The sequence below is a fragment of the Microcaecilia unicolor genome, chromosome 1, assembly GCF_901765095.1.
Source record: "Microcaecilia unicolor chromosome 1, aMicUni1.1, whole genome shotgun sequence".
NCBI classification, from domain to species: Eukaryota; Metazoa; Chordata; class Amphibia; order Gymnophiona; family Siphonopidae; genus Microcaecilia; species Microcaecilia unicolor.
The window spans coordinates 388,955,778-388,968,538 of NC_044031.1; the positions used below are offsets into that span (position 1 = coordinate 388,955,778).

Genomic DNA, 12,761 nt, shown 5'->3' on the forward strand with positions numbered 1-12,761 from the left:
TATGTAATATACCTAAAAAAATTCTTACTATATGTTTTTGCCTCCAACGCAATCTTTTTTTCAAAGTCCGTCCTTGCTTTCCTTATCAGCGCTCTGCATTTGACTTGACATTCCTTATGCCGTTTCTTATTATTTTCAGTCGGTTCCTTTGTCCATTTTCTGAAGGATTTTCTTTTAGCTCTAACAGCTTCCTTCACCTCACTTTTTAGCCATGCCGGCTGTCGTTTGATCTTCCTCCCTCCTTTTTTAAGTATATACACGGAATATATTTGGCCTGGGCTTCCAGGATGGTATTTTTGAACAGCATCCACACCTGATTTAAATTTTTGAACCTCGCAGCTGCTCCTCAAATTTTTTTTTCACTGTTCTCATTTTATCAAAGTCTCCTTTTTGAAAGTTAAATGCCAACGTATTGGATTTCCTGTGTATACTTACTCCAAAGCTAATATCAAATCTGAACATATTATGATCACTATTATCAAGCGGCCCCATCACCATTACCTCCCGCACCAGATCATGTGATCCACTAAGGACTATGTCTAGAATTTTTCCTTTTTCTTATCATCTCCTGTACCAGTTGCTCCATAACGCAATCCTTGATTTTGTCAAGGAATTGTACCACTCTAGCATGCCCAGGGGTGACATCACCCATTATCATCATGTTGCCCAGTTTGTTAGCCTCCCTAATAACATTTCTACATCCGTCTGTTCATCCTGGCCTGGCGGACAGTAGTACACTCCTATCACTATCCTTTTCCCCTTTACACATGGAATTTCAATCCACAGGGATTCCAAGATGTGTTTTGTGTCCTGTAGAAACTTCAATTTATTTGATTCAAGGCCCTCCTTAAAATACAATGCCACCAATTTGATCCACCCTATCACTACAATATAATTTGTACCCCGGTACGACAGTGTCCCACTGGTTATCCTCCTTCCACCAGGTCTCAGAGATTCCTATTATATCTAATTTTTCATTTAGCGCAATATATTCTAACGCTCCCATCTTATTTCTTAGGCTTCTGGCATTCGCATATAGACATTTCAAATTATGTTTGTTGTTCCTATTTATATCATGCTCAGTACTTGACTGCATTAAATTGCAATCTTTTGTCTGATTTTTATTTAAGGACATGATCTACTACGGTCTCTTTTGCATCCTCACTATCAGGATAACCTATCTTTCCTGTTTTGGTGATACCTTATTCCAAACCATGAGCTTTTGAGCGACTGTCAGCCTCCCCAAGTCTCTAGTTTAAAAGCTGTTCTATCTCCTTTTTAAATGCCGATGCCAGCAGCCTGGTCCCACCCTGGTTAAGGTGGAGCCCATCCTTTCGGAATAGGCTCCCCCTTCCCCAGAATGTTGTCCAGTTCCTAACAAATCTAAAACCCTCCTCCCTGCACCATTGTCTCATCCACGAATTGAGACTCCGGAGCTCTGCCCGTCTCTTGGGCCCTGTGCGTGGAACGGGTAGAACTTCAGAGGTAGAAATCCTAGAGGTTCTGGATTTGAGTGTTCTCCCTAAGACCCTAAATTTGGCTTCCAGAACCTATGTCATTGGTACCCACATGAACCAAGACAGCCGGCTCCTCCCCAGCACTATCTAAAATCCTATCTAGGCTAAGCGTGAGGTCCGCCACCTTCGCAACAGGCAGGCAAGTCACCAGGCGATCCTCATGTCCACCAGTCACCCAGCTATCTACATGCCTAATAATCAAATCACCCACTACAACAGCTGTCCTAACCCTTCCCACCTGGGCAGTAGCTCCTGGACACACATACACAAAGAAAAGATGCAAAATAAACAGGGGGTCTTTTACTAAAGCTTAGCTCGAGTTATCTGCAGCAGGGCCCATAGGAAAAAAATGAGCCCTGCTGCAGAGTGACTCCAACCTGGGACTGTCTTTGCAATGACTGGATTAAAGCAAGCTAGGAGGAGATAAGAGGTCCAGGTAATTGGGAATGAATGGTCACAGCACATTAGGCCAAAGGGAAGTCAATTCCAACTGAAAAGTCCCAAAAGACAGAAGTGACCTTGACTGGAGTCGTGATGGTGAAAGAAAAACAGATCTAAAGAAAGTCCCAGATTAGATATGAAACACTACTTTTAAAAGAGAAAGTGGTAAAGTGAGCACAGGGGCCTGCTCCCTCCATTTTTAAGACCTTTAAACTTCCAGACAGCATCAGAGATGGAGTCACTCCATTTAATCAGGAGGCGGCATGTGCGAGTGCCAGAGACAGGGAGACTGTTGGTGGAGACTACCAATTCTTCACAGGATAAGGGGACAACAGGAGGGCTGCTGAAAATAAGGCCACTGCAAAACACAGAAAAATCCAGAACACACACAAAACAACATGCGTGCAAAACAATTTAAATCCAAGGCTTCTTTTACCTGAGAAATCTGCTCAATCTTCTCCATGAGTCCTTGCAGGTCTTTCCGACGCTCCTGTCTCAGTGCCAGAAGCTCATTCTGTACCAGAAAGAAGATGAGACAGCAGACAAAATACATTTCAATGACAATAGGCACCTCAGATAAGGAGATTGGATGTGGAGCTATAAGACAGCCAATTATTCCAACAACGAAAACAACATTAACATAACATTATTAACTACTATACATAGCAATCACACAGCTCACATGTGTTAACCAGCCAGCTTGCAAATTCCTCCCTCCTCTTCCCCCCCACCAGCTCCCCTCCTCAATATCCACTTCTAAGTTAGGGATAGCTGGACTCGAGATACACCAAAGTCTTACTACTATGTCCCATACTATTTGTTCTGTCCTCCAACAGCCTCGCACTAGTTTATAACGTGATCTTAAAATGTGTGCAATGCTTTTATTGTTATTCTCAGTTCTAAGGACTATCATTGTTGCAGTTTCTCACTGCAGAGATAAATGAGCGATGCACTGTGGGTAATGTAGTTCACAGGCAGTGCAACCACACTTGCTTGGCTGTGTAAGAACTGTTACCACTGGTTGTGAGGCTGCCCAGACCTCCTCTCTCTCTCTCTGCCAAGCTTGGCTCTTTCGTCTTCCTGCTATCATTTCCTGGTCATTCTCACTATCTCTGTCCTGGGAGGTCAGCCAGGTATGACCTTTCCCTCCAGTCAAGAGCCGTCCTCTAGGACCACCCCTTGCTACCCGATGGCAGGCTCTGTCCCCATTGGTCTCTATCTGCTCCTCCCTAAACCCACGTGAAGCCTCATCACCTCTTTGTCCCTTGAGCCATGAGGCATTCCCACCACCTAGCCAGAGACATGGAGCATGTACCAACCTATTCCTGACAGCTCTGTCCTGCTGAAACTCCCTGTAACGAACCTGTTTTTTTTTACCTTGAAAATATCTCCTCTTTAATGAGATATTGCACATTCCAGTCACCCAGCTTTGGACCATTTCTACCTGTTCAACTATCCTTCTCCCCCTGCAATATATCTACCTCTCTTCAGATCTCCATCCCCAACAGCTCTCAGATTAAGAAGTCTCTGTGTCCTGGAGCAGCACCTCTGAACATCTATCTGTGAGTAAATTATCTGTGATTTATTCAATAAAAGAGACTTCATAAAAATAATAGAGACTTTGGGTGATTGGTGTGCCAAGGTTATACTCCAAGATATTGGGGCCTCTAGTTATCAAGCCTCAAAAGTCTTGACACTTATTTGTTATCTGGTCCCTGCATAACGCAGTCATTATCATCATCAAGTACACATAGAGGTGTATTTTCAAAGCACTTAGACTTACAATGTTACATAGGGGCTCATTTTCAAAAGACAAAAATGTCCAAAAAGTGTCATAAAGCAGCAATTTGGACATATTTCTTCTTAAAATGTCCAAATCGGTATTTTCAAAACCTATTTTGCAGACATTTATCTATCATTAACTTTATACCTGGTACTTGCTTAAAACAAGATAATATTAAGTCCACTGCTAGCAAGTAAATTTCTCTGCTTAATATTTTATATGTTTCGAGGAAAATCAGATACTTAGTTCACACTGTTGCTGACATAGACATTTATCTATGCAATTCGTCTGCATCCAAATCACAAGGAGGCGTTTTGGGGGTGGGATTCCAAACCTTGGATGTTTTGTAGCCATAATGACACAAAACGAAAACGTCTAGGACTAAAACTTCAATGTTTTGATTTAGACCTATTTTTAGAATGAATAAGGCACAAAAAGATGCCCTAAATGACCACTGGAGGGAATCAGGGATGACACCCCCCTTACTCCCCCAGTGGTCACTTCCCACCCCCAAAAGATGTGAATAAAAATAGTACTTACCAGCCTTTATGAACGCTTCAGATGTTCTATTAGAGCAGCAAGCAGGGCCCTAGAGTGGAGTGTAGTGGTTGGTGCAGTGGACTGTAGAGAAGGGGACTCAGGCCCATCTCACTCTACCTATCACACTTGTGGTGGAAAGTTTGAGCCCTCCAAAACTGACCAAAAGCCTACTGTACCCACATATAGGTGTCCCCTTCATCCATAAGGGCTTTCTAGTGGTGTACAGTTGGGGTGGTGGGTTTTGGAGAGCTCAGCAGACAAGATAAGGGGGTAATGGTGAGATGTGTACCTGGAAGCTTTTATATGAAGTCCATAGCAGTGCCTCCTAGGGTGCCGCATTGCTCTCCTGGGATGTCTGTGTGGCCAGCCTACTAAAATTGCTGACTCCTCCTACATCCCAATAGATTGATTTTGTGCATTTTGTACTTGGATTACTTTTTTTTTTTTAATGGACCATAAAGATAAACACTCAGAGCAGAAAACCATCTAGCATGTGGCCATTAAAAAAAAAAAAAAAAAAAAAAAAAAAAGACATTTTGCTGTTTCAAAAATGGCTATATTTCCTATTCAGATTTGGGATGTTTAGTACAAAACGTCCAAGGTTTGACATCTTCCATCAACTCCCCCTATGCTATCCCTCAAACTATTCCCTCCTCTGGTCACTCCCACCTCCTTATCCCTTGCTCATTTCAACCTTCCCCCTCCTGCCTCTCCTACCCCCTTCTTACTTGCCCATCCCACCTATCTGCATATCTCCATCATTATTCTGTTACACCACAGCTTGTACTCTCTCTGCAATACCTTGTAACCCCTATTACTATGTAAGCCACACTGAACCTGCCTCGAGTGGGAAAGCACGGGGTACAAATGTAACAAATAAATAAACAAATAAATATTGAAAATGTCCCTCATAGTAACCTATGGAACTTTGTAAGTCTACGTGTTTTGAAAATGAGCCCCATAGTCCAGCTTTGCCAGGGTACCTCTGTTTCCAAGCTGCCGCCAATACCAGTCTGCTAGCCATAAAAAATAAGGTGAAATTAGGCCTTACCTGCTAATTTTCTTTCTTCTAGATCCTCCAGACCGTTCAAGACGCTTGGGTTATGCACTCCTACCAGCACAGGGAGACTGAGAACCTTAAAACTTCTTATACAAGTAGCCTGTGCAAACCTTCTACTAACCAGTAAAACAGTTACAAAGCAGAGGCACAAAACACCTCCACCTAAACAAAACCACTGAATCCACACTCAGATCTCCTCCCCTTAAGACGGGGGAATTCAACTGCAGATGGGCACAAACGGTACCACAAACTGCCCTTAGTAAAACTCCAGGACCCAAATCACACGAGCTACTAGAAATATCAGCAACTGAAGTCTAAAGAAAATATCGTACTGAACTGTCCGATACACTGGGTGGGCTCTTGAACGGTCTGGAGGATCAAGAGGAAAGAAAATTAGCGGGTAAGGCCTAATTTCATCTTCCTCAGCAATCCTCCAGACCTTTCAAGACGCTTGGGATGTACCAAAGCAGTAAACACATCAAATGGTGGGACCTGCGAAGCCCAGAGGACAGGACTGCAGCTCCAAAACTGGCATCCTCCCTTGCCTGTACATCCACTCTGTAATGTTTGACAAAAGAATGCAGGGAGGACCACACCGCCGCTCTACAAATGTCCACCGGTGGAACAAAACTACTCTCTGCCCAAGAAGCCGCCATCCCCCTAGTGGAATGTGCTTTGAGCCCCACCGGCACCGTACGGCCATGCAATATATAAACCAAAGAGATGGCATCCTTCAACCACCGAGCTATAGATGCCTTAGAAGCAGCCGCTTCCTTCTTGGGCCCCCCATGAAGGACAAACAACCTGTCCGAAGACCTGAATTCCTCCGACCTGCGCAAGTAAACCTTCAGCACTCTGCACACATCCAATTTCGCCAAACGACGCTGAGAAGCATCCCCCGTCCGCTCCCCCAAGACCGGCAATGAAATCACCTGATTGACATGAAAGGAGGATACCACCTTAGGCAAAAACGAAGGGACTGGACGCAGCAAAACCTTTTCCTTAGAAAACCACAGAAACGGAGGCCTACATGAAAGAGCCTGAAGTTCTGAAATCCTGCGAGCCGACGATATAGCTACCAAGAAGACCACCTTCATAGTAAGGTCTTTTATCGAACAAGACTCCAAGGGCTCAAAAGGAGAACCCGCCAAAGAGTCAAGAACGATATTAAGATCCCACTGAGGAACTACCGGCCGCTGAGGAGGACGAAGCAACTTCACCCCCCTCCAAAAAACGGACCACATCCGGGGAAGACGCAACCGACCTGCCCTGCACCTTACCCCGAAAACACGCCAAAGCAGCCAGCTGCACCTTCAAAGATGACAATGAAAGGCCCTTCTCAAAACCATCCTGCAAGAAATCTAAAATGCACGACACAGAAGCTGTCGAAGGGACACATGCCCGGTCCCCACACCAATCTTCAAATATGCGCCACACAAGCACATAGACCAAAGACATTGAACGTTTGCGAGACTGCAGCATCGTCTGAATCACCTGAGGAGAAAACCCTTTCCTCCTCAACCGTTCCCTCTCAAGGGCCACACCGTAAGAGAGAACCGAGCAGGATCCGGCATGACAATTGGACCCTGACACAACAGCACCGAGCCCCCCAGCTGCAGAGGCTCGCCTTCTAACAAGCGCATCAGATCCCCGAACCATGGCCGACGTGGCAAATTCAGAGCCACCAACAACACCGGACCCACATGACATTCTACCCTCTGTAGGACTCGACCTATCAAGGGCCACTGGGGAAACACGTACAGCAACACCCGCTGAGGCCACGGAAGGACCAACGCATCGATCCCTTCCGCTTGCGGATCCCGACGCCGACTGAAATACCGAGGAACCTGAGCATTCTGTGCCAACGTCATGAGATCCACTACTGGCATTCCCCACTTTAGAACTATCTGGTCGAACACCAACCGGTGCAGAGACCATTCTCCGGGGTCCAACATGTGTCTGCTTAGAAAATCCGCGTTCTCATTATCCACCCCGGCCACGTGCGCCGCCGAAATCTGCACTAGATGCCATTCCGTCCAACTCATGAGCAGAGCCGTCTCGATTGCCAACCGCGGACTCTTTGTACCGCCCTGCTGGTTGACATACACTACCGCTGTCGCGTTGTTGGACATGACTCTTACCGCCTTTCCGACCACACTTGAGCAAAACGCCAACACAGCTAACCGAATCGCCCTCGTCTCCAACCGGTTGATAGACCACAGAGCTTCCTCCGTCGACCACCACCCCTGCGCGGACCAACCAAGACACTGAGCTCCCCAGCTCAGCAGACTGGCTTCCGTTACCAGAATCACCCACTGAGGAGGTTCCAACGGCATGCCCTTTTTCAGATGGGCCGAGCCCAGCCACCACTGGAGACTAAGCCGAGGAGCCCCCCTCAATGGCAACCGCAACTCCAAACTGTGTACCTGGGGAGACCACCGGGACAACAGAGCCACCTGAAGCTGACGCATATGCGCCCTGGCCCATGGTACTACCTCTATTGTCGCTGCCATGAGGCCCAGAACCTGAAGGTACAGTCAAACCGTCGGTCTCTGAACAGACATTAACAGCTGGACCTGCTGCTGAAGAAAGGCGATCCGAGAATCCGGCAGAAAAACACAACCCACTGCCGTGTCGAACCGCACTCCCAAGTACTCTAGACTCTGCGATGGGATCAACTGACTTTTGACTACATTCACTAACCATCCGAGCGATTCCAGAAACGCGACCACCTGAGCCCTCGCCACAACACTGTGAGCCCGAGACTTCGCCCGGATCAACCAGTCGTCCAGATACGGATGCACCAGAATTCCCTGTCTCCGCAAAGCCGCTGCTACCACCACCATTATCTTGGAGAAGGTGCATGGAGCCAATGCCAGACCAAAAGGCAGAGCACAGAACTGAAAGTGCCTCCCTAAAACAGCAAAACGAAGGAAACACTGATGGACCTCTCGAATCGGCACGTGCAGATACGCTTCCATGAGATCCAGTGACGTGAGAAATTCTCCCTGACGAACAGCCACTATGACCGAGCGCAGAGTCTCCATGCGGAAGGATGGCACCTTAAGCGCCCCATTGACCCTCTTGAGATCTAAAATGGGTCGAAACTGGTCCTCCTTCTTCAGCATCACAAAGTAAATGTAATACCAACCCATTCCCTGCTCGTGCCGAGGAACAGGTTTCACAGCTCCCAACTGGATTAAGCGACCCAGAGTCTCTTGAATACCCTTTAACTTGACTTGAGAGTGACAAGGAGAGGGAAGAAACAGATCCGGTAGCGGGTGCTCAAACTCGAGCGCATAACCGTCGTGAACGACCTCCAGCACCCACTGATCTGAAGTAATTTGGGTCCACCCCTGATAAAACAGACGAAGTCGAGCCCCGACCTTCTCCAGAGGCTGGACCTGCACACCTTCATAAGGAGGACTTATTACCATTTCCGGCACCTCCAGAGGAGTCCCGACCTCCTCGACGACCCCCTCGAAAGGACTGCGTCCGCTGGAAAAACCGGCTTTTAGAAGGAGATACAAATCTGTCCGGCCTGTACCGCCTCGCGTCCTTAAACCAACCTCTAGCCGAACCACCTCGACTAGCCGCCTTAGGCCGTAACTCCAGCAACCGTGAGACGTTGGTATCCCCAAGACCACTCATCAGTTTATCCAAGCCCTCTCCAAACAACATAGAACTTTTGAAAGATAGAGAACACAACTTTGCTTTAGAGGCCGCATCTGCCACCCAGCCCCTAAGCCAAAGAGCCCTGCGAGCCGTCACCGCCAGAGCCATATTCCTAGCCGAAGCCCTTAGCAAATCATAAAGGGTGTCCGCCAAAAACAAAGACCCCATCTCCAATTTGGCCAGGTCCTGAACCAAACTAGTCCTATCTAACGCAGGCTCATCCAAGAGCTTCTCCGCCCAACGGAAACAAGCTCTGGCTACCAAGCCCCCAACACACAGAGGCTTGCAAGGCCAAAGCCAACAAATTAAAGCTGCGCTTCAGAAAGGACTCTAGCTTCCTATCCTGAGGATCCCGTAAGGCTGTACCGTCATCCACCAGAATGGCCGTAGCCTTAGTAACCACCGTAACCACAGCATCCACAGTAGGTGGTTTCAGCAGGGCCAAATCTTCCGGAGGCAAGGGATACATCCGCGCCATAGCCCTAGACACCTTACAAGCAGCCTCCGGCACAGACCATTCCTGAAAAACAATGTCTCTAATGTCTGAATTCATGGGAAAGGAACGGGAGGCTCTCCGAATCCCCTTAACCAAGGGATCTACCTGGGGTCCCTCCGCAGAGGGAGTGGCCGCCGGAGCAAACTTCAAAGTAGAGATCACCTGATCAATGAGCTCTAACAACTCCTCCTTATGAAAAATGCGAACCACTGAAGAATCTTCCCCAGGCCTCAGCCCATCCTGATCCTCAGACTCATCTAAGAGATCCTCCTCTCCTGGGTCACTCCAAACCTCCGACCCAGGCAGAGAAAGTAACTCCATAGGCTCCGAAATATCCACCCGCGTGCGCTTAACTCCCACTGAGCTAGCAGCCTCCGGGGAACAAACAGCCCTAGAGTGGCCAGCTCTCCAGGCATTATGCAGAGACCAAACAAACTCAGGGGGGAACCAGACCCCTCCCCCCCGACGCTGCTGAAGCCCCAACTACACTTCCCGCAGTCTCCGCGACGGACCCCCTTCGCTCCCGAGGCGGCAGGTCCATCGCGTGATCCGCGGCTAAACTAGGCGCGCTTCCCGCCACACACGGGTCCCCCGGCACCGGTACGGAATGCGCGGCCAAAAGGGCTGCGCTTCCCGCCAAAAACGGCTCCGTCGAGGCCGACCCGGGACGCGTAGCCAAAATGGCAGTGTTTCCCACCAAAACCAGCCCACCGTTGCCGGTCCGGAATGTGCAGTCAAATCACTGCCCAACATCTCCGCCGACTCAGGGAAAAGCACGGGGGGGGGGGGGGGGGGGGGGGCAAGAGCGCTGACAACGTAGGCTCCTCACAAAATTTACATTGGCCACCTTTCACTTCAATGCCGCGCTTCGCACAAAACCGACACCTCGCCGGCTTAGACATAATGGCCGCGAACACAATAAAAACAAACAGTTGCTTTGTGCTCTGACACACTAATAGGCAAAACCGCCTAAGGCAAGAACGCTCTTGAAGACGTTTTAACTCTGGACTGCCACAAGGACGGCCAAAATAGCCGCCTTTTAAAAACATTTATTTTTTTAAACCTCGTTGTTGATGCCTAAACGCCTCAAGGTCTGTAGCCGAGGTCAAGCAGTCCTCCAGAGGAAGAGCACAGGGGGAGGGACCCGGCCACCAGGGTGTGACACCCCACAGGGAATAAGAAGCCCCTTAGGACTTACACCCTGTAATAGAGATACAAGGTAAAATTATGTATAATCATACCTGATAATTTTCTTTCCATTAATCATAGCTGATCAATCCATAGACTGGTGGGTTGTGTCCATCTACCAGCAGGTGGAGATAGAGAGCAAACTTTTGCCTCCCTATATGTGGTCATGTGCTGCCGGAAACTCCTCAGTATGTCGATATCAAAGCTCCATCTGCAGGACTCAGCACTTAGAGAATTACACCCACAAAGGGACACTCTGCCCAGCTCACCACCGCCGAAACGGGGGAGGGGAATTAACCCAGCTCATCCCCACACAAGTGGGGGAGGGGAATCCGTCCAGCTCATCCCCGTGGAGCGGGGGAGGGACACCACACCCGCCGATGCGGGGGGATCTGGCTTATCCTGCAACCGCAACCGCGGGAGGAGCTGACTGACCCTAGCACCGCCGAAGCGGGAGGGGTACAAAACTGCCCTACAACCGCACGAAGCGGGAGGGAGTGCCGGCAGAATTTATGTCTCAATCCAGCCCCGTAAAACGGAGGGGAGAGGAATGCAGCAGCTCACTGTAACACAAACTCGTCTCAACTCTTGAAGAATCCAAGTGAAAAAACTTGAACCCGAAGTCTTCCTGAAGTAACTGAAGACTAAACTTGAACCTGAAATGCAACCAGAATAGAAACCATACAGATATCTGGGCGGGGCTATGGATTGATCAGCTATGATTAATGGAAAGAAAATTATCAGGTATGATTATACATAATTTTACCTTCCATATCATCAAGCTGATCAATCCATAGACTGGTGGGATGTACCGAAGTAGTACTCACCCAGGGCGGGACATAGAAATCCCTGAACTCAACACTGAAGCTCCACACCGGGCCTCCGCCCGTGCCGCCACAGTCAAGCGGTAATGCTTGGAGAATGTATGGGCCGATGCCCAAGTTGCCGCCTTGCATATCTCTTCCAAGGAGACGGACCCGGCCTCTGCCATCGAGGCCGCCTGAGCTCTAGTGGAGTGAGCCTTCAGCTGGATAGGCGGCACCTTCCCCGCGGTCACATAAGCCGCGGCAATGACTTCCTTGACCCATCTTGCCACTGGAGGCTTAGCAGCCTGCAGACCCTTACGAGGACCTGCAAACAGGACAAACAGATGATCCGATTTCCGGAAATCATTGGTCACTTCCAAGTATTTGATGATGACTCGTCTCACATCCAGATATTTAAGAGCAGAGTACTCCTCTGGGTAGTCCTCCCTACGAAAGGAAGGGAGACAGAGCTGCTGATTCACATGGAAGCGAGAAACAATCTTGGGCAGGAAGGAAGGCACTGTGCGAATAGTCACTCCTGCCTCAGTGAACTGCAGAAAAGACTCTCGACATGAGAGTGCCTGGAGCTCGGAAACTCTTCTGGCTGAAGGATAGCCACCAAAAAGACTGCTTTCAACGTCAGGTCTTTCAGAGATGCCCTCAACAAGGGTTCAAAAGGCGGCTTCTGTAATGCTCTGAGCACCAGGTTAAAATTCCACGCAGGCAACATTGAGTGCAGAGGAGGGCGCAGGTGCTTAACTCCCTTGAGAAAACGCACCACATCTGGCTACGAAGCCAGGGAAGCACCCTTCAGGCGGTCCCTGAAGCAAGCCAGGGCCGCTACCTGGACTTAAAGGGAACTGAGCGACAGGCCTTTCTCCAGACCTTCTTGCAGGAATGCCAACACTGAAGAAATTGGAGCAGTGAATGAAGAAAATGAGCCTGCTTCGCCACGCTGCAAAGGTACTCCAAACCCTAGCGTAAGCAGTAAAAGTAGAGCGCTTCCTCGCTCTCAGCATAGTGGCGATGACCTTGTCTGAGAAGTCCTTCTTCCTCAGACGCTGCCGCTCAATAGCCAGGCCGTAAGCCCAAAGGGGGAGGGATCCTCCATCACCACGGGACCCTGATGTAACAGACCCTGCTCCACTGGCAGCCCCACCAGGATTATCCAGCCCGGATGCTTTGCCAATCGGTCTAGCACCCTGCCCAACATGGGCCAGGGCGGGAACACATAGAGAAGCTCTTGTGTTGGCCA

At 48.9% G+C, this 12,761-nt stretch overlaps 1 protein-coding gene across 4 annotated transcripts in view; it reads right to left on the reverse strand.

The window, feature by feature from the left end:
• SUN2 (Sad1 and UNC84 domain containing 2) overlaps positions 1 to 12,761 on the reverse strand; it is a 127,271-nt gene that overhangs the window by 35,433 nt on the left and 79,077 nt on the right. For all 4 annotated transcript variants that reach the window (XM_030210843.1, XM_030210836.1, XM_030210829.1 and 1 more), the window contains exon 10: positions 2,395 to 2,472. In XM_030210843.1, the coding sequence (XP_030066703.1) occupies positions 2,395 to 2,472 (78 nt within the window). The remainder of the gene's footprint in view (positions 1 to 2,394; positions 2,473 to 12,761) is intronic.